Genomic DNA, 23,132 nt, shown 5'->3' with positions numbered 1-23,132 from the left:
CTCCATTTTCTACCTTTTCCTTCATATTGGTTCACTTCCCTTAATGTGTAAACATTCTTGAGTATGAGGGGGATCCAAAAAACCCTTAGAAATTTGTTTGTAAAATATCGTGTATTTATTCTTATATGTTTAAACTTAAGTCACCTTCAAAGTACTCTGTGTCTGATGCAGTACACCAATTGAGACTTTTTTCCCACTGCTCAAACAGTTTCTGAACTCATCGATTTTGACGCCTTTTAGTTCTTCTGTCATTTTTTGTTTCATGTCTTCCACAGCAGCAAAACATTTCCCTTTGAGGAGATTTTTCATCTGGAGAAACAAAAAAAGTCATTCAGGTCAAGATGGGGTGTGTAGGGAGGATGGGCCATGGTAGACATGCTCTTTTCGGTCATAAACTGCAGAACACTCAGTGCAGCGTGGGTAGATGGGCTCATAAATCACCCATCATGAAATGGGCAAACACATTGAAAGAGTCTTCAAAAAAATTCACTGAAGTTGAACGCAGCCTCTCACACAATGCCAGCTGGTAAACTGATGCAGATGGGGTCCTCGAACACTCACCTGACGGGGGAAGCCTATACTAGAAGGGACCTGCCCTCCAGAAGATAATTCCAGTTTTTGGGGTCTGTCCTTGTAGCTCCCTTATTAAGTCCAAACCCACACCCATACCCAACCACCCTCACACATGTACACACAGTAAGTACCCTGTCAATACTATGTTTCTATCTGTGATTATGCATTTTCCCTTTGATAACTCACTTCTTAAAAGAGGAATTTATCCTCTCCATCCATACTACCTAAATTTCCTATTCACTGTTTTTTATGTACACTTCTAAATTTTTTTTTAAAAAGTCTTAGTGGAGTTTTATGAGAAAGTGGATACAGGTGCATGGATGCTATTGTTTTGTTTGCTGTTTTTAATGAGAATCTCAAGCCTTGTTTACAAATTAAAGAATACAAATAAAAATGTATTGTCCACCTCTCCCTCTCTCCCCCTACCCTGGCAAAATGTAAGCTTCATGTGGCAGAAACCCTATCTGTTTTCCCGCCACATTATGGCCTGTGTACCTGGTCTAGAGTAACTGCCCATTAAATAGTCATTGACCTAAATCCCTAACAGTCATCATGCTGTAAATATTTGTTCAGAGTTAAACAGAACAAGTCAGAAAAATGACCTTAAGTAATGAGGGCATTTATTGTAAGAATGCAGAAGAGGAGTAGAAGACCAGTCTTCAAAGAATCTTGTCATACAAGTTGTAGTACATTTGGGCCTCAAATACCAAACCTGGTCAGCTCTGGGGACTGGTTGTTCTGTCTCTAGTGGATCTTACTCAATCCTGGATCTATTGACCACTGGCTTGTATCCATTCCATACAACTGAAACTTACCTCACAAGTCTTCAATGATTTTCACTTTGCTGTATTCAGGGTACACTATTTGGTCAGTATCCTGGCTTCCTGTAAAATTTAGCGTAACTAACCACTGTTCTTGTTTGAAACTTTTTCTTGCTTGATTTCTGGGATACAGAATGGGTTTTCTCTTCTCTTAACTCTTTGTTGGTTCTTCTCTGTCCTCTTTATTGGCTTTTATTTCTCTGTCCCTAAAAATTTAGTGTTTTGTAGAGTTTTGTCTTTGACTTTCTTTTTCGTACATGCTCTTTCTGGGGATTCATTTCTATTTCGGCTCCCACCTATATGCTTATAACTCCCAAATTTCTCTCTCCATATCTCTATCCTAAGCTCTAGACTTGTATATCTCACTGCCTCCTAGGTCTTCTGGCTAAATACCCCACAAGCACTTGAAACTCTTAAAAATCTTTAGACAAATTCTTAAAACCAGAAACCAGAAGACTGCTTTTACTTCTTCCTTTTCCTTGTCTCCCATAGATCTCTAATAATAATAGCTACAGTTTACTTATATCTACTGTGGTTAAATTCTACACATGTACTAACCATAAATTGTCACAGCAGCCTTAGAAATAGGTATCAATATCCCCATTTAAATGCTTGGCATATAAATACTATAAATATATATGTTTGGATGAATGGATAAGGAAATAGGCTTGGAAAAGTTAAGGACTTGACCAGTTCAAGACAGCTAATCAGGGACTGAGCTGATTGTGCAATCAGCTTGATCTGGGTTTGAATTCTGCTTTTGTCCCTTACTAGCCAAGTAACTTTGTTGATGTTTTTAAAATTAAACTAATCACATTTCCCTAAAAGGTTTATTGTAAGGATTCAATACTTGTTATGTGAAGTTCATGGTGCAGTGTCTGGCACATTGCAGGTACTCTGTAGATGGTAATGCTATTACTTTCTTGTGATAGAATTTGCCTTGCAGGTATGTACTAATATTTCATCTTTTTTCTCTGTTCATTCGTATCTTCTTTAACATTGAATTTTTTTCTTCTCATTCATATATTTAACCATTTTGAAATTGCCTGAATTTTTATTTCACTTCTAGAGACTCTTTGATCCATACTTTGAATTCAGATTTCCTCTAAGGTTAAACAATCTTATATGACAGCAGAGATTGTAATGGTTCTTTTGTACTTAATTCAGTAGTCAGTAATCTTGTTTTAAAATTTAATGTGTTTTGTGCTGTCATATTATGCATGTTTAATTTAGGTTTATGTTTTAAATGTCTGATAAACTTTTATAAAACCTGTAACTTTTTAGGTTTTAAAACCATTTTTGTTACGTCGTATAAAAACTGATGTAGAGAAGAGCCTGCCTCCAAAAAAGGAAATAAAGATTTACTTGGGACTGAGTAAAATGCAGCGAGAATGGTGAGCTATTTTATTTTTATTGGAATTTACTTATGTGTAAGGAGTTATTAAAATTAGATTTGTAGTGGTTCAGTTCTGCCTTTTATTGAGAAATTATGTTTTGTGTTTAAATGGCAAGTTAAATAGTTCAATTATTTCAACAGAAAATCGATATTTTATTTAACCTTTGGGAAATTGGCCTGTATTTGAATCCTGTGCTTTTCCTCTTAATAGCTTTTCAGCTTAGGCAAGTTATATGACCTCAGTTTCCCTTCTGTAAAATGAGGATAATATTACTTAGTTTATCAAGATGATCTCAAGGTTAAAGGGGATAATATCACTGACACATTTGTTAGTTTTTACCATCAATGAAAGCAGTAATAACTATAATAATAACCAGTAATAATAAGATGAGTGAAATATCAGTGGTAGTGCATATTTCAAAAATAGAAGATGGAATGGTTTAATAAATACACGTAAAACAGGAAATTGATAAGAGGAGGCACAAGAAATCACAAATTAGGCATGTTAATAGTGTAATAATGCTGCTGAGAGGCAAAATATAGCTTATATAAAAAAACTAGATCACTTATAATATTCAATGACTTCTCTACTATTGAAACCAATATATGGTAGTGGTGAAATGTGTATTTTTCTGGACTCAGACATAAGAGTGAACCCTGGCTTTGTCCTTTTCTGTGGCCTTGAGTAGGTTGTTTCACTTCCGTTAGCTGCCTGAATTTCTTATCTGTAAAATGGGGGTGATATCTAGTACATATCTCAACGTTTTGTGAAGCTTTAACAAGATGATTCATATAAAGCCCTTGACACAATACCTGGCAGTTGCACTCTGTACAGGTTGGCTCTTATTGTAATGAAATATTCATACTGTTCAAGTGGATACATTGGTCTATTTTCATCTGGCTATAGGTCTAGAAAAGATAATGAAAAGTGTTTATAGGATCAGGAAAAAATGACCTATGAAGACAAGTATAAGAAATTGTGCTTGTTTTTAGTTCAAACAAGTAAAGGTTGCATGATAATTTTTCGTAACCACTGTAGTTATTGAACAATTATCAGATATTATCATCTGAATAGTTATCAGCTGATTGTAATTTCTAGTACTGGAAAAAGCAGGAGGAAACAGGTTTATAGGTAACAGACAAGTTAAAATGTTTCAATCTTTACTGTTTTCTTGGTTTTGCTGACTAGATTTACTCTCGAATCTTGTTCATCTTTAAATGGAAATCAAAACAGAGCTCCAAAGGGACATTTCTTGATGGTATTAAACCTTTCTAATTATCAGTGATTAATTAAAGTTTAAAATTTTAGGTATACAAAAATCCTGATGAAAGATATTGATGTTTTAAACTCTGCTGGCAAGATGGACAAGATGCGACTCTTAAACATTCTGATGCAGCTACGAAAGTGTTGTAATCATCCTTACCTGTTTGATGGTGCTGAACCTGGTCCACCTTATACTACTGATGAGCACATTGTCAGCAATAGTGGTAAAATGGTAGTTCTTGATAAACTGTTGGCCAAACTCAAGGAACAGGGTGAGTTACAAATCTTTCTATTAACATGAAAACTGTATTAATGACTTGTATATGAATAAAATTTTGCATAATCAGTCATCATTTGTTCACTTGTTTGTTCAGCAAACATTGTTGAGTACTTACTATTTGTCAGGAATTGTCCTACAGACTGGGCATACAAAGGTGCATAAGGCACACACAGCAGTCTTTGCCTTGGAGAAGCTCACAGTGTAGTGAGGAGGAATACTTGCAGTGCATTGTGTTAAGTGCTATGATTTATTGAGAAACTGGGAGTTGGGGAAGTGGTTACAGAGATGACATTTGAGGTGACCCCTGGAGAATGTATAGAAGTAATTCTTGGGAAAAAGTAGGGGAAGGGTCTTCCAGAGGAATGGAGCAGGTGTGAAAGAAGGGAATGTGGAGCTTACGGTATTTTGGGTAGAGTGGCACTAATGAATCTGGGAAGATGGATGGGGCCATATTACAAAAGGCCGTTTAAATCATGCTTTAAGGAATTTGGGCTATTTTGAAGGCAGGGTGGGGTGCAAGGAAGTTCATAGAAGACTTGGCTGCGGATTGTGACACAGTTAGACTTCCATTTTCGGAGGAGAACATTGGAAGCAGTATGGGGGCATCTACTAAGGATGAGAGGCTAGAAAGAGGAGACTAGTTGGGAGACTGGAGTAGTCCAGTGAAAGATTATGTGGACCCATTGCTCATCCTCAGGACAGAGTAAAGGCAGGCTTTAAATCATTTCAGTATGTGTGGAGGATTTTGAAGCCCTTCAAAATCCATAACTCAACAAATATATCATTCTGTATAGCATTCCTTGAGGGGGTGTGTGTAAGTATGTGTTTAGTGGAGTGTTCTTATGCTATGTATTTATGTTGCATATGATGTTTACTTTGATTTTTGTAACTTTCCAGTTATTTTTTACACAAGCTGAATAACTTACTCTTTTGGGTGAAATGTTTTAGGTTCAAGGGTTCTCATTTTTAGCCAGATGACTCGCTTGCTGGACATTTTGGAGGATTATTGTATGTGGCGTGGTTATGAGTATTGTCGACTGGATGGACAGACCCCACATGAAGAAAGAGAGGTGAGAATGAGAAGATAAAATAAGACTTCAAAATTAAAGTTCAATTAAGCCATGTTTTCATTATTATGTAGTTATTGAATTTTGGCCTTTTCTTATAGCTAGGTACATTGAATTTCTCACTGCCACTCTTCTCTCTCTGAGATCTTCAATTTGGCTTCCGTTACACTGACTCTACCAGTCATTCTCTCCAAGGTCTTTAAAGACATTCTCACTTATCTAAAGGATGCTACATCATTACATCCTTAACTCCTCTAACCACTGCTATCTCTGACCTTTTGGTTACTAACTGTTTCTCAGTTAACTCTTTGACCTCTGAGTTTAGGTCATTTTATTTTCCTCCTACAGTAGACCCTCACTGTTCGTGGAGTTTAACTGTTGAGATTTTTCCACTTTATGAGCAACCCTAAAGACTTAAGAAACACATTAATTTGTAAATGGAATAATCTCAGCCTTATAGAGATTTTCTAAAACTGAAATGGGATAACACAGGTATAGGTGCTATATATTTATATTGCATATAAATATATGCATTTGGTTCTTGGAATACTAAAATTTCATGTGCAGAAAAGAGTCATTTCACTAGTAAGGAAGCCTACCTAGCACCCAGTATCTTTTTCAAATTTGGAAATTCTTCTACATCTTAGATTTTTCCTCACGAATGTCATGGGTCTAATGTAGTTTAAGTCCTTTAAAGCACTTTTTTGGGGAGGGCTTTGCTAATTTTTCTTCTCTTTTCTGTGATCCTTCAGGACTCTGTCTTTGGCCTCTGTTTTAAGTCTGTACTCATGCTCTGGGCAAAGATCGTGATTTCATGGTATAGTGGAAAATGCATTGAACTTGGTTTCAGAAGACCTGAATTTTAGCACCAACTCCACCACTTTGTAGTGTATGCAAGCCATTTAATTCTCTGAGCCTCAGTATCTTTAATTGTATTATAAGGGTAATATTAATTCCTAGGCTTTTTTTTCTGACAACGTTGTGGGGACCATTGGATATAATAAGTGGGAATACAGTTTTTAAATTGTGTAGTTCAGTGTATACCGCATGTCATGGAATTGCACACAGGCCTTTTTTCCGCTCAGCTTTAGCATCCCTTCTCAGGCCACACAGACTCAGCCCATAGTACTCTCCTTCCATAGCTGCACTGGCCACTCTGTCCTTTGTGTGCCTCACTGAAGCCAGACTAGAGCATAGGATAGTGTCCACAGCAAGCATATAGGCCCTTTTCATGTTAAGCGTTTGTCTGCTACTCACTCTGGAGAAACACTTGGATTAATATTTACAAATGTGGGACATTTCAGAGCTTACTCTGTCCTCTGCCTATAGTATTTTACTCTTTCTGAAATGGTTATTTGGCCTTTTGCTGATTTTTTCCTCAGAAAGGGTTTCTCCAAATCCACTTTAAGCATAGGCCATATAGTACCATTAGAGATGGCCCTTCTTCCTGGAACGAAGATGATACTAAGGCAGAAGGATGCGTGCTTTCTGACTTCAACTAGCCAATTTGCATTTCTGATTGATCTCTCTGCTCATAAATAAATAACATGGACTTTACCTAATTATGCCCAAATTCTTGTTTTCTTAAAACTTCAGATAATGGTCTCCCTTCAGGGAATTTAAATTGCACGTATTGACTTTAGATACAGCAAAATCAGAGCTGTGTATTTTTTTTTTGAAATGTCCCCGCTTTCCCATTATGTGTTGTCTGCACAATCATTTCAATCATTTCTTATTATTTTCTAAATAAGAAGGGGAAGACCATATTTAATTCCTTACTTTAATTGTTTACTAGCTGTTAATAAACAATTCTTTCTCAACAGTTCACAGATTTGCCCTTTCTCCATTGCTACAGCTAAGTCTTTGGTTATCCTCTGATTCAGTTTCTGTAACTTTCACTTAATTGGCATCCTCATTTTTATAGGGAAAGGAACTAACATTTGTCAAGCAACTGCTATAAGCGAGGCAACTTACAGTTCCAATTGAATTCTTCCAGCAGCCCAGTAAAGTATTGGTAGAATTTTCTCTGCTTGAAACTGTGTCTCAGAGAGGTTAAATGGTTGCTCAGATTCACATATGTAATAAATGGTAGAGTTATGATTCACGTCCAGGTTTTTGCTATTTCCTCTACACCAAATTGCCTCTCACTACACCATGCTGCTTTCTGTACTGCCCCCTCTACATGCTATACTGACTGTGGCAGTGGGAGTCACCTTTTCTGCCTGCAGCTTTTGACCATGCCATTCCATTCATTAAAAATGTAACTTCCTGTATTTTGTGATTATAATAGTAATAGTCAATTGCTGAGGGAAATTTAGAATATACAGAAAAATATTTCTGGCCAATCTTTTAATGTATATATTAATGTACAAATTAAATTTATAAATATAAATGTATATCTAAAATATCCATTAAAAGAGTATAATTGATATACTGTGTACACTATGTACAAAGTTCAGTATCCTGATACTTTTTACTCAACGTCAAATTGTACTCTATCAGTAAAAAAGTCATTGTAAAAGTAATTTTAGTGTAATATTTCATCTTAGGGATGTAGTATAAATAACTTATCCCTCTCTTGTTGATCATTTACGTTGTTTCCAATTTTTTACTATAGTAAATAATGGTAAAGTTAAAATCCTTATACATAAATCTTTGTGCACATCTCTGATTATTTCCTTAGGATAAATTCCTAGAAGTGGAATTACTGGGTCAAAGGGTATGAACATTTTTAAGACTCTTGATGCATATTGCCAAATTGCTTTCCAGAAAGGTTGTACCAATTTACACTCCTAGCAGCAATGTATGAGAGTGCCCGTCTCACCGCCCCCCTCGTCAACATTGAGTATTATCATTTTTTAATCTTCAAAAAATGGTATTGTTTTAATTTGTATTTATTTGATTACTAGCAGATTGAACATTATTCTTGTGTTTATTATCCACTTGTGTTTGTTACTCTGTATTGTTTTTTTTTAGCTCATTTTTCTTTTGGGGTCTTAGTGGGTTTTTTTTTAAACTAATTTGCATGAGATCTTTATATAGTAAGGAAATTAATATCCCATTAATTTTTAAGACTCTTCACTAAATATCCCCTAATTACCTTCCTAATTTTTTTCATTACTTTTCTGTTTGTCCCTTTTCATCATATGGAAATAAATCTACTTACCTTCCCCTATATCTGTTGCTCTCATTCCCATTTCAAAACCTTTTTTTCCTCTTGATTGGTGTCCTAAACTGTACCTTCTGTATTAATCCTTCATAAACTAATGGGAATGAAGTTAAGATATTTGACATTTTTCCCCCTAGATATATGTCAGCTCTCACTCAATTAAAACATTTTCACTATTATTGTTTAAAATAATTTGAATGACTTATTAATTGTTAAGTTTACTTATATAATTATTATAAGATTGTTACTGTTGATGTAAGCTTATGAAGATTAGGTACTTTATGTAATATACTTTCTATAGCAATTCACACAGTATAGTATATAGGCAGATAAATGTTTAAATATTTTAGAAAGTGGAAGAATATTATAAAGTGGGGTTTTGACCCTGCAGGTTAAAGTGTTTATTTTTTAAGAACTCTGGTAATATAATTTGATTTTTCTTTTTCTTCCATTTCCTATGTTAATTTAAAAAAGGAAGCAATAGAGGCCTTTAATGTTCCTAATAGCAGCAAATTCATCTTTATGCTGAGTACCAGGGCTGGAGGTCTCGGAATTAACTTGGCCAGTGCTGATGTGGTTATACTGTATGATTCAGACTGGAATCCACAGGTTGATCTACAGGCTATGGTTAGTAATCTTTAATGATGTCAGAAACTTATCTTTGCTTACAATACTATTGTTATTTATATAGCACAGAGGCAATTTATAATAAATGGATAACAATTTTTGGGATGCATGTAGATGTTAAAATGGATTATCCTGGAAAACAAACAATTTTGCAGTTGCTGTACTAATTGCAAAAACAAACAAAGAGAGTGAAAACAAATATACCCCAAATCAACTAGAGCATTTGTGTGTCCATTTTGGCTTTTTGTTATGAAACAGAACTGCCATTTTTTCCCCATATCTAAATACTGAAGAGGGTTAAAAAGTCTCTCAATACTATTCTGCTTAACGATGAAATATATTAAAATTCCCAGTGCTGAAATTTTGAGAGGTGGGATTTTAACTTTTGTAATAAAACGTTTGGGCCCTGACCAGTGTGGCTCAGTTGGTTGGGCATTCTTCCTCAAAAGCTAAAGGTTTCTGATTCTGTTCCCAGTCAGGGCACATGCCTGGATTGCAGGCCAGGTCTTCAGCTGGGATGTGTAGAAGAGGCAACTGATAGATGTTTCTTTCTTGCATCAATATTTGTCTTCCTCTCTTTCTCCCTTTCTTCCCGTCTCTCTAAAGATAAATAAGTAAAATCTTAAAAAAAAAAACATTTTGGTTGAGAAGGTAAGAAAATAAAAAGGGAAAATATTTCAGGGAAACATTTGTTTCCTAAGGCCAGAATCAGAAACTATTTTACCATTAAAATGTTTTTTGCAGGGAGCTATTTCACTTACTTTCTTCATGATGTCATTTATTGAATTAGAGCTATACCTTTTGTTAATGTGACACATTTTAAGATAAAAACAATTTCAGAAGTAAAAAGATTCAAAAGAGCTGTTTATTCAGAATCACAAGAAGTTATGGAACTGACTGACTTTGGAAGTCATATGCCCATGAGGCATAGCTTAGAAGTCCTTCATTTTCTTTTATAATAGAGAGTTGAAAAATAGTGACCATCGGGACATTTTAAAATCACCATGTATTGGCATAATTATTATTTTAGCCTGGTACAGAATTACCTGTTTGATAGGGCTAAGTAGGAGTAAGACCTAGTAAGTTACAGTGTTACTGAATTGGAAAACTTACTGACAGTAACTTTTATTTCCATAAAATTGTTAGAGTATAGCTGTTTCACGATTTACTGATTTGAGTTTGAAATTTTAAACATGTGTAGGGATGTTGCATTCTCTTTCAGTGCTCTGGGTTGAAGGTGTCACTGGGCTCAAGTGCTTTTGTATTTCGTACAAGGGCTGTATTGAACCTTGTTTCTTTGATTGATTTTCTCAGCCACCCTCCTCCTTTCACCTATTTGCTATAGCAGCTTTTGTGTTTTAAAAAAAACTCTACCCCTAGATATTTTTATATTATCAGAACTTGCCACCTCTCACCTTTACCAATATAAACCAGAGGACAAATTCTAGACCAATATATAGTAAGTCTATTAGTATCCCATTAATTTTTATGACCCCTTATTACAGATTCCTGAATTGCTTCAGCAAGCAGAAGGAACTGTTTGATGATGAGAGAAAGCTGAATTTGCTATTGTGGCAACCTTTGTTAACTAGTTTTTTTTCCCTTAACTTACAAAACTTGCTTATGTGAAATATGTTTGGATTTAGTGGTGGCTTAAAGTTATTTAGTAACTTAATCTAGATGCTTCCAGCTCCTCCTAGCCCTTATCTTTTAAAAAAATAAGTTTTAAATTATAGTTGACATACAGTATTATATTAGTGTTAAGTATACAACATAGTGATTCAATATCTGTATACTTTATGAAGTGCTCACCACAATAAGTCTATAGAATTGTAATGAAAACTATATTACCTATGCTATACATTATACCCCTGTGATTTATTTTATAACTGAAAGTTTCTACATCTGAATCCCCTTCATCTCTTTTGCTCATCTCCTTCCCCATCAGCTATTAGTTTGTTCTCTGTACCTATGAGTCTCTTTCTGTTTTATTTTTTGGATTTCACAGATAAGTGAAATTATACAAATGTCTTTCTCTGTCCAGTCCTTTCACTTAGCATTAATACCCTCTAGGTTCATCTGTGTTGTTGCAAGTGGCAAGAGTTCATTTTTTAATGGCTGAATAATAGTTGAATATATATGCCACATCTTCTTTATCCATTCATCTATTGATGGGTACCTAGGTTGCTTCCATATCTTGGCTACTGTTAATAATGGCCCACTGAACATAAAGGTCCATATTTCTTTAAAATTTTGTTTAAATCCTTACCCAGAAACATTTTTAATTGCCTTTAGAAAAGGAGGGAGTGGCGGGGGGAGAGAGAGAGAGAGAGAGAGAGAGAGAGAGAGAGAGAGAGAGAGAAGCAAGCATCGATGTGAGAGAGAAAAACATTGAGATTGAATGGCTGCCTCCAGTATGCACTCGGACCAGGAACCAACCAGGGCCATATTTCTTTTTAAATTAGTATTTTTGTTTTCTTTGGATAAATACCCAAAAGTGGATTTGCTAGGTCATATGGTAGGGCTTTGCCTGTTTTCCTTCTGTGAATTTTTCATTAATGGTACAAAAGAATATTTGCATATTTCTTTGTTCCTAGGGGTCTCTAGGTATTCTTTTAAAAATTTTTATAGTTTACTTTTAACATTATTTTGTATTACTTTCAGGTGTACAGCATAGTAATTGGACAGTCATATACTTTACAAAGTGATCCCCTTGATATTTCCAGTACCCACCTGGCACCTTGCATAGTTATCACAATATTATTGACTATATTCTATATGCTGTACTTCACAGCCCATAGTCATTATCCTTTTTTCAAAAGTGGCAGGTATAGAGATATCAGGAACTAATTTTATTTTCAGAACTTTATAGCATATGGTGGCTATACAAATTTTATCCAGGATACCCCATATCTTACAATAGAATTTTTTTCTAGGATCGAGCACATCGTATTGGTCAGAAGAAGCCAGTACGTGTGTTCCGTCTCATCACTGACAACACTGTTGAAGAAAGGATTGTAGAAAGAGCTGAGATAAAACTGAGACTTGACTCAATTGTTATACAACAAGGTATTTAAATGTATAAACCTAATTAGTTTTTTTGCAAAAATGCATACAATTATCTTCAAAGGAGATTACTTCTAATGAAAGTTGACCAAAATTTGCAAACTCAGTGAGAGAAAAATAGCAATTTTTAAAAACAAAATGCTATTTTAAATCTTAAACTAAAATCTTGCATTCATTATATGCTAGTTGAACATTACTGGCTTAGAGCTGAATGTCAGTGGTATGTCTTTTGAAGTACCTGAAGTACCTGATATTATTTAGCAAACAAAATGTCTAGTTAAAAAAAAATTAAACATACTCAAGTGTGCCTTTGCACACAGAGAAATTTGATAAAAAGTGAAGTTTGTACTTGAAAAAATATTTTTGTCCTTGGTTTTAACTGAATCTTACAGAAGGAAATCTATACTGAAATGTAAGGTATGGTAGAAGAAAAATTTGTAGGGCTATTCATTAAAAATAACTTCAAAGCTCACTAATTTTCTGTTCTTATAAAACTTTACTTATGGGTAAACATAGTAGTGTCTTATTAGGACTATTATGCCACACTTTCTCTGGAATACAATTGAATATATAAAACTTTTATTTTTACTATTAGGAAGACTCATTGACCAACAGTCTAACAAGCTGGCAAAAGAGGAAATGTTGCAAATGATACGTCATGGAGCCACCCATGTTTTTGCTTCTAAAGAAAGTGAGCTGACAGATGAAGACATTACAACTCTTCTGGAAAGAGGGGAAAAGAAGGTTAGTTTAAATGGCATTTTGTTTTGATGATGAATTGTTTTGAAATCAATATACTTTAGCATGCTTTCTGTATTTGCATTGTTCCAAATGTGTGTTTTAAAACACATGCTTCAGAAGACTCATGTTCTCTCTTAAGAATTTATAGATTTACAGCCAAGGGCAGTTAGGTTTCTTTAGTTTAATTTTTGGTGAGAAAGACTAAGAAACAGAGTTTATTATTGAGTGAGCTTATACCACATGCTTATTGAAAATAATGTTGGTATTCTATGTAAAAATCAAATTTTGTGTTTAATCACATGTATCAGGACTGTATTTTTGCAGTGGTTTAGAAATTGTTTGCTGATGAGTTGTGTTACCTGAATATGTTTTATGAACATTTCATGAAGTATTAAAGCATTATTTGTTACGGTACACTAAGCTGTTTCAGAATATTGTGGTTTTGTGTTGGATTTGCTTTTTATTACAAATTGTTTTGGATAATTTCAAACATAAGCAAAAGTAGACAAATCTATCCATGCTGTTGCAAAAGGTAAGATTTCCTTCTTTTTTTATGGCTGAGTAGCATTCCATTATGTAAATGTACCACAGTTTTATGCTAAGTGAACTAAGCCACTCAGAGAAAGATAAGTATCATATGATTTCACTTAATATGTGGAATCTAATGAACAAAATAGAAACAGGCCACATACAGAGAAGAGACTGACAGATCTCAGAGGAGAGAGGAGTTGGGAGACTGGATAAAAAAGGCGAAGGGATTAAACAAAGGAAAAAAAAAACCTCATAGCTACATTCAACAGTATGGTGATTACCAGAGGGGAAGTGGGTAGGGGGAAGTAGAATAGGGTAAAGGGGGGATGAATGTTGTTGGAAAGAGACTTGACTTGGGGTGGTGAACACGTAATAAAATATACAGATGATATATTATAGCATTGTACACCTGAAACCTATATAATTGTATTAACCAATGTGTCCCCAATAAATTCAATAAATAAAAAATAAAAGATGCTTAAAAATGTAAAAACTCTTTCTAAAAACATAATCATTATAGTATTGTCCCACATGAAAAACTGCAACAATTTTTTAAATATCAAATATCCAGTCAGTATTCAAATTTCCAATTGTTTCGTAAGTATCTAACTTTTTAAAAAACAATTTTCTTAAATTCAAGTGCATATAAGGTCCACAAGTTGCAATTGGTTGATGTGTCATCTATATCTTTTTAAGTCTGTAGCTTTCCCTCCACTTATTTATTATTTCCTATGTAATTTATTTGGTGTAGAAACTGGGTTATTTCCCTTTTGTGTTGGTCATAGTTTGGATTTTGCTGATTCCATCTACATGGGGTGGTTTTCTATGTTCACTTATTTACTATATTTCTCTCTATATATATATATGTTTTATATTTACATTATATATTCAGGGCTTATTTTATAACTGACCCCCGCAACCCTGCCTCTGGCAACCACTTTTCTGTTCTGTGTATGTATAAGGTTTTTTTTTTTTATTTCTCAGATTATATACACTAGTTGGATCATGTGGTATTTCTTTCTCTGTCTGACTTATTTCACTTAACATAATGCCCTCAAGGTTCTTTCATGTTGTTGGCAAATAGCAGAATTTCCCTTTTTATGGCCAAATAATATTCCACTACACCTGCGCGCGTGCACACACACACACATGTACACACACACACACACCACAAATTCTTTATCCACTCATTTATCAGTGAACACTTAGGTTGTTTCCACATCTTGGGTATTGTAAATAATGCTACAGTGAACATGGGGGATGCAGACATCTTTTTGAGTTATTATCTTTGCTTCAGATAAATACCCAGAAATGGAATTTTTGGGTTGTGTGGTAGTTACATTTTTAATTTTTTGAGGAACCTCCAAATAGTGTTTTACATGGTGGCTTCATCAGTCTACATTCCCACCAACAGTGCACAAGGGTCTCTTTTCTCCACATCCTCGCCAACACTTGTTATCTCCTGTCTTTTTTTTTTTTTATCATAGCCATTCTGACAAGTGTGAGGTGATACCTCATTGTGGTTTTGATTGGCATTTCCCGGATGATCAGTGATGCCGAACATCTTTTCATGTGTGAGGTCATATCTTGGATTTTGAACAACCTTGTGTTAATATGCAAAATGTATTGTTTAATCCACATTTTCCTTTATTGTAGTATTAGCTATTTGTCCCATTAAAGTTATGCAATAGAAACTATAGTATGGGTATATCTTCAGTGATGAAAGATTTTTTAAAAACCTAAGTGATAATACTTAGGAAGAACCATCTAAGTATTTAAAACACTTGGGACATGTTAAATGTATATTCAAGTTTGATGTTAGTGTTGCATCCTTACCTTATAATGAACATATTGAATATTTCATGTCAAAACTTGACCTTTTCAAAAGATAGAGAATACTCAGACTTTTTAAATAATTCAGTGATAATTTTCTAATTTCAATGCATTGAAATTTAGACTGCAGAGATGAATGAACGCTTGCAGAAAATGGGAGAGTCTTCTCTGAGAAATTTTAGAATGGACGCTGAACAAAGTTTATACAAGTTTGAAGGAGAAGATTATAGAGAGAAGCAGAAGGTAACTTTTTATTCTTAACCATTAACCTCTGAAATTAGCATTTCTTCCCATAACAATCATAAAATTCACTGGCACCTACCTATTACAATACTGTACAGAGAAATTTCATATAGGTTAAAAGATCTCATGCAAGGGCTATCTTTAATATATTTTGCTGGTTTATTATTACTACCATTATTGTCATGATTTTTGCTGCTGTTGCTGCTATGACTGTTACTTTTGCTTTTGAGAAGCACTGTAGGAGTGTAGTTGAGTTCCTGGATTCTGAAGCTAAAATCTCAACTCTGTCACTAAGTAACTTTGGGTACCCAGTTTTCTCATACTAATTACATCTTTGAATGATTCTGAGGTTAAATGAGTTAATGTTTATAGAGTAATTAGAATAATGTGTGACACTTAGTACTAAACATATTAGTGATAATATTAACATACTCAAATGATACAAAGACTTTGTTAAAGGTGGTCTCATTTATGAAATAATGCCTTATATTATACTACATGGACAGCAGGAGTCCTTTGAAGAAATGGGAGCTTTCTTTATTTTGTTTGTTTAATTGAATTGTGGTTGTAATTTTTAGAACTTTTTATTTTGAAATGACTTTAGAGTTTATTGCAAAAAAAATAGTGCTGAGTTCACCTATGTCTTTCACTCAGCTTTCCCTGATGTTGACAACTTATATAATTATAATACAATGATTGAATCCACGAAATTAACACATTTTCCCCTATTGTCCTTTCCCTATTCTAGGGGATACAGCCCGGGATCCCATATTACAATTTTTAAAAACAGCTTTATGTTGTAACTACCAATCTGTACTCCTCAATCCCTTTACCTTTTCACCCAGTGCCCTCAGCCCCTCCGCTCTGGCAACCATCCATCTTCTCTGTATTTGTGAGTTGGTTTCTGTTTTGTTTGTTCATTTAGGTTCCACATATGAATGAAATCATACGGTATTTGTCTTTCTGTGACTGACTTATTTCACTTAGCATAATAATACCCTCTAGGTCATGGGGCTATAAAGTACAGCATAGGAAATATAGTCAATAATATTGTAATAACTGTGTATGGTGCCAGGTGGGTGTACCAGAAATATCAGATGGAACATTTTGTAGAGTATGTGATTGTCTAACCACTATGCTGTGCACATGAAATTAATACAAAAATAATATTGAATGTAAACTGTAATTGAAGAAAAAAGAGAGCTTTATTTTTAAGAACAATTTTACGTTCATACCGAAATCAAGCAGAAAACATAGAGTTCCCATATTCCTCCTGTCCCCACACAAACACAGTGTCATTCACTATCAACATTCCCCACCATAGTTGAATGTTTGATATTATTGAACCTACGTTGACACATTTATGTTAGGGTTCACTTTCGATTTTCTACATTCTATGGGTTTGGATAAATGAATAATGACATGGGTCCACCATTATAGTATCATACAGAATAGTTTTAGTGCCCTAAAAATCCTGTGTGCTCTGCCTATTTATCCCTCCCTCCTCTCAACCTCTGCAACAACTGATATTTGCACCTACTCCATAGTTTTGTGTGTGTGTATGTGTTTGTGCCTTTTCTAGAATGTCATATAGTTGGAATTATGTAATATGTAGCCTTTTCAGATTGGCATCTTTCACTGATCAATATGCACTTAAGCTCCCTCCAGTCTTGTCATGGCTTGATAGCTCATTTCATTTTAGTGCTGAGTAATATTTCGTTTTCTGGATGTACCACAGTTTATTTATCCATTCACCTAATGAAGGACATCCTGGTTACTCTCAAGGTTTTCCAATTATTGAACAAAGATGCCATAAGCATCCATGTGCAGGTTTTTGTATGGACACAGATTTTCAACACCTTTGGGTTAATACCAATGAGCATGATTGATCGATTGTATGGTAAGTATATGTTTAGTTTTATAAGAAACTGCCAACTTGCCTTCCAAAGTGGCTGTACCATTTTGAATTCTCATGAACAATGAATGAGAGTTCCTGTTGCTATACATCCTCACCAGCACTTGGTATTGTCAGTGTTCTGGATTTTTGTCATTCTGATAAGTATGTAGTGGTACCTTGTTTTAATTTGCAATTCCCTGATGACATACTATGTCATGCATCTTTTCATTTGCTTATTTGCTATCTATATATCTTCTTCAGGGAGGTGGCTGTTCAGGTCTTTTGCCCAGTTTTAATCAGATTGGTTTTCTTATTGTTGAGTATTAAAAGTTCTTTGTATAGTTTGGATAATAATTCTTTACCAGATATGTTTTTTGCAATTATTTTCTCCCAAGCTGTGGCTTGTCTTCTCATTGTCTTAACCCATACTGCGTTTTTTGTTCCCATGGCTCCTTAGTCTCTTCTAGTCTGTGATAGATCTCAGTTTGTCTTTCATAAATTTTACACTTTTGAAGAGTATTGGTCAGTCATTTTGTAGTTGTCTCTCACTTTGGGTTTGTCTGACATTTTCTTGTGTTTTGATTGAAACTATCCATTTTTGGCAAGAATACAATGGAAGGGATACGATGTCCTTCTCAGTACATCATACCAGGGAACATATGTCACTATGTCTTATTACTGGGGATGTTAATCTTTATCACTTAGTTGAGGTCGTGTCTGTTGGGTTTCTTCACTATAGGGTAAGTCTTTCTTCCTTTGTACAATACAATATCTTGGGGGAAGGTACTCCTCAAACTTCTATGCACTGATTTTAACATCTATTGGCAGAGTTTGCCTGCAACAGTTATTGTTGTGGTGTTTGCCTAATGGTAATTTTTTTAAAAAAAATTTCTTCATTAACAAATTTACATTTGTTAATTGGATTTTGTAAGGAAGAGCTGTCCCTTATTCACATTTATTTATATACTCATTTATTTATATCAATATGGACCCAAGGATATTTTATTTTTTGAGTTACATTAAAATTCTATCATTATTTTGTTGCTCAAATTGTTTTATCAAGCTGTTATATATATATATATATATATATATATATATATATTTAACTGACAAGTGAATTTTATTTTTTAAAAAGCTTATTCTTGGGTATTGATTTTAATGAAAAAATGAGAATTGAGCCATTTTAATTTGCAGTGCAACAAATATGCTGACAGTGCTTTGTGACACTCATTATTTCTGGTGGTTTTTAGTGTCTTGACTTACATCTATCTAGTTATATCTATAACCTTAATTGTGACTGTTTACTTTTTATTGTGATGAGATAGAGGTGATGACCTACATGCACGGGGTGGAAATTGCCTTCCTACTGTGCTTTTTAGATCTCATTATGTGATATGAATTTTATAAAATAGTTATTCCCGTGGGCATACTGTTATTAAGAGTATTTTACAAAGTGAAAAAATTACACAGTGAAGAGACTAAATATCATTGGAGCTTATCTACATTTTTAGAGGTAAATTAGACTTAGTAAAGTACTGTCTTTTTCTAATATAGCCAGTTTTCCTGTGTTTCTAATTCTAACAAAATAATGATATACAGAGAAATTTTAATAATGATGGTGATATATATTTTTATAACTGAATTTCTCACAAATCAGATTCTTTCTGAATATCTGAGTTGAGATTGTATTTTACTTGTTTTTTCATATTTCCTAAATAGGTTCTTAAAATAGGTTCATTATTATCCTTTGAAGGAATTGAAAATTTGCAAGAATATTATTTACACATAAATCATGGGAGTTACACAGTGAGGTAGATTTTCATATATGATTTGTCGAACCGCTTGCAGTACTTTACGACCATACCTGGTAGATTAAATCAAAATGGTAGACGTTGGTGCTGAGTAAATTAACCTGAATAAGTTTGTATTAATGTACTCTTGTCCAAAACAAACTAATTCAGGATGATTTATTCTGTTTTTGAAAGTTCAAGAGTTGGTCTTTAATGCTTATTTTAAATTTGAATACTTAGACCTTCAACCAAGTAGGTTAAATGGCCAAATACATTACTTTAAGAAAGTTAATTTAAATTACTGATTTATTTTTCACCTAAATGAAACAAATAAAATATTGATTACTTATAAAATATTACTGTTATCCCACATTAACCCATCTGAGGAGGGGGCCAAAACTCGTTTCACTGCTCTGTGTAGTTCTCCTTTTATGTAAATTCACATTATACTATCCATATTTTGTAAGTCTAAATTTAAAAGAGACCTTAAGGTTTATTTATTCTAACCATTTTTTTATAATTAAGAAGTCCCATTACAGCATCTAAGACAGTTATCCAGCCTCTGAATCTGGTCATGTTGGGAGTCTTACTCCTCTCAGTATAGTTTATTTCATTGTTCTATACTCTCTGGTTATCAGAAAATTTCTTACTTGATTTATAAGCTCCTTTTTTAAAGACTTTATTTATTTATTTTTAGAGAGAGGGGAAGGGAAGGAGAAAGAGAGAAAGAGAAGTATCAGTGTGTGGGGGTTGCCTCTCGCATGTCCCCTACTGGCGACCTGGCCCACAACCCATACATGTGCCCTGACTGGGAATCGTACTGGCGACCCTTTGGCTCACAGCCCATGCTCAACCCACTGAGCTACACCAGCCAGGGATATCATCCACTCTTTAAATATGGTACAAAGATTGGAACTCAACCCTTAGATAAGATCAAATATAGTGGGATTGTTAATTGTAGATAATGGCCTGTGTTGTGTAAAGGCACTAGGCTAGGCACTATGAAATCAAGAAAAATGTCTGAGCAAGAAAACCATTTTTATAGACTCCATAAGTTCGTGTTGTCAGTTTTATCTATTTATTTTAAATTGTATTTTCTAGCTGATACTGGGGTGACATTTTGTAATGCTACCAAATCACTGTTTACCCTGCTTTGGATGTTTAATAGTAGCTTATATTGAACTCTTGGCATTTTACCTAATGTTTTCACATATATGGTCACATGTAAACCCTTAATGTAGGTATTATTATTCCCATTTTACAGATGTAAAAATAATTTCCCCCAAAATATACAACTGGTAAAGTGGCAGAACCTGGTTTCAAATTCAGGTCATTCTGATTTCACTGGTTTCACCCATAGCTAACTTACCAAGTGGTCTCATTTAAAAATGTATCTTGATTTTAAGAATGTATGCCTGTCATATTGATATTCATCATTTACCCTTTTCACTTGTTTTAATACAGTCACCAGAATCAATGTTAATCTTTCTTTATTAGATAGTATTTATTTATTAGGCAAAAAACACTAGCCAGATTGTAAGATTCTTCTCAATTAGTAAGGAAGAACCAAGTTTTTAAATGTACTTCAAAAAAGGAAAAAGAAAGTAAAGAACATCATCCTTGCACCTAAACTTGGTATACAGGGCAAGGTTTTAGCACTTGGGATGTGCAATTGTGTGTTTTGGTTCTTCCTAAAGGTTCTAGTTTTCTCATGCTTCTGCAGCCTGGATGTACTTGGTTTTTATAAAACAGTTCAGAGTAATTAAACTCCTTGTTCTTATTTCTTGTGTATAGCTCGGGATGGTGGAATGGATTGAACCTCCTAAACGAGAACGCAAAGCAAACTATGCAGTGGATGCCTACTTTAGAGAGGCTTTACGTGTCAGCGAGCCAAAGGTTCCAAAGGTAAAAAACAGCACGAGGCCAGTTTTTATGTCCTACAGCAGAATTCTTTTGTAACATGGTCTGTTATTCAGATTTACTTACACTAGTGCTAAATCATAGTCTCTAAAATATGACAATAATACAGAGGAGTATTTGATTTGGCCCAGCCAGATCAATGGATTTCATTGTATTTATTTTTCTATAAAAGAAATAGCAAAATATAAACATGTTCACTTTATGTACTAAAAACATATACACAAACGTGTGTGTGTGTGTATGTGTATATATATCATGTGTTTTCCCTCCACAGGCTCCACGACCTTCAAAACAGCCAAATGTTCAGGATTTTCAGTTTTTCCCACCACGTTTATTTGAGCTCCTGGAAAAGGAAATTCTGTATTACAGGAAGACGATAGGCTATAAGGTAACATTTCGATTTTTAGACTAGTGTAATGCAATCTTTTAAGGTAATATAATCTATTGAGTTAGACTAGAAGGTGTTCCATTTTAATGTGAGAGAATGCAAGAGTAAATCAAAATAGTGGTGTTTTTACAATCAGAGAGGTTTAACTAGAAGTAAAGTATCACACTACAGAAACACCAGTAGGGTCATCGCTACATAAAATTAATGGAGAATTATTCAGTGTTAGTGTTCAAGTGATAAAAAATGTGTAGAAAGAACAATAAGTATGTGTTTAGTTAGAAATGAATGTATGATAGATGATAGGGAAGATTTGATCATTTTCCTTAATATGACCAAAACATAGTATTTTCGAGTTTATTGCTTGAAGTTGATGAAAGTTCTGTTGGTGGTGTTGACTGTGGTCACTAGGTATTAATGTTAAACATGATAATGAATTGCATCATTTAAAATGATCATTTGGAATTCAATATTCTTATTTGTATAGGTGGGTAAGAACTTATTTTTGTGAGTGAAATTTAATATTGTCACACTAAAGCTATCACATTGAGAGATTAAATGTACTAAGTTATTTCTACATGGTGAAATTGACTCCCTAGTGAACAAAAAGGGATGACCAAAAGTGTAATTATCAATAGTGTGGATTAAATGATAAAAACATTAACACTCTTGTAATTTGATGAAATTTTTAGTTTTATGAAGTGGAAGCTGTACTTTAAAATTTATTTTGTGAACCTAGAAAAGCTCCATTTACATAAGGTATTTAGTTAGTTACATTTTGGAGCTAGAGTGGATCTCTGGGGTGTTTCTACTACTATTACAGAATGGGAGTATTGCCATTTGAAATAGTAAAAAAGTTTTGCTTGCTCTTAATGTACCAAAGTTTAAATATATATATATATAAATAGGAATAAGAAGCTTAAGGTGAATATAAGTAGTTATAATCTAGCTTGGGAAATATGATTTAATTTGAGTGTATTTAACCAAGATGACTGGATAAAATCCTTCTTAGGAAATTGTAGAAGAGTACAGTAACTGTGGTTGGGCATTCAGACCAGGCATAAAACTGTTTGAAAGGAAATGAAAACGGTAATATACCAAGAGAAACAGGCAAGATATAGGTACAAAATGTGAAATAAAAACAGTATAGGAAAATTAATGAAGTAGTTAATAAGATTTCATGAGGTAAGCAAATATATATAATCCCACTAAAGATTATAAAATTTCATTTCATATTTAGATTAGTATTTTCTGTTACTTCTATTGACTGTTACTGGTGATGCTTGAATGAAAAATTAATTTAAATGTTAGAACTCATACTTCATTTGATTACCAGCAACCCTATGAAATAGGTGTTATTATCAGCTCTATATAATAGGTGAGGAAACTGAAATTCAGAGAGGTTAAATGACTTCTTTGAAGTCACATAGCTAACAGAATTGCCAAGGCTGCTGGTCTCAAACCCAGGTTCTCAATGTTCAAGTGGTATGCTCTTTCCACTCAGATGTTCTGGGCTATTTCTGCATGTG

The 23,132-nt window shown here is 34.0% G+C and overlaps 1 protein-coding gene across 9 annotated transcripts in view; it reads left to right on the top strand.

Annotated features, from left to right (window-relative positions):
• The window catches only part of SMARCA1 (SWI/SNF related, matrix associated, actin dependent regulator of chromatin, subfamily a, member 1), a 78,856-nt gene that overhangs the window by 18,996 nt on the left and 36,728 nt on the right, over window positions 1-23,132 (top strand). For 5 of the 9 annotated variants that reach the window (XM_036016882.1, XM_036016881.1, XM_036016880.1 and 2 more), the window contains 10 exons: window positions 2,679-2,788; window positions 4,100-4,326; window positions 5,283-5,404; window positions 8,085-8,120; window positions 9,045-9,197; window positions 12,134-12,266; window positions 12,859-13,007; window positions 15,492-15,611; window positions 21,093-21,203; window positions 21,493-21,606. In XM_036016882.1, coding sequence (XP_035872775.1) covers window positions 2,679-2,788; window positions 4,100-4,326; window positions 5,283-5,404; window positions 8,085-8,120; window positions 9,045-9,197; window positions 12,134-12,266; window positions 12,859-13,007; window positions 15,492-15,611; window positions 21,093-21,203; window positions 21,493-21,606 — 1,275 coding nt within the window. The remainder of the gene's footprint in view (window positions 1-2,678; window positions 2,789-4,099; window positions 4,327-5,282; window positions 5,405-8,084; window positions 8,121-9,044; window positions 9,198-12,133; window positions 12,267-12,858; window positions 13,008-15,491; window positions 15,612-21,092; window positions 21,204-21,492; window positions 21,607-23,132) is intronic. The other 4 variants (XM_028522178.2, XM_028522179.2, XM_036016883.1 and 1 more) reach the window with 2 other exon arrangements.

This window comes from Phyllostomus discolor, chromosome X (assembly GCF_004126475.2).
Source record: "Phyllostomus discolor isolate MPI-MPIP mPhyDis1 chromosome X, mPhyDis1.pri.v3, whole genome shotgun sequence".
Classification (NCBI taxonomy): Eukaryota; Metazoa; Chordata; class Mammalia; order Chiroptera; family Phyllostomidae; genus Phyllostomus; species Phyllostomus discolor.
The sequence above is the reverse complement of the archived record's forward strand: the minus strand, read 5'-3'. Positions and strand labels throughout refer to the sequence as shown.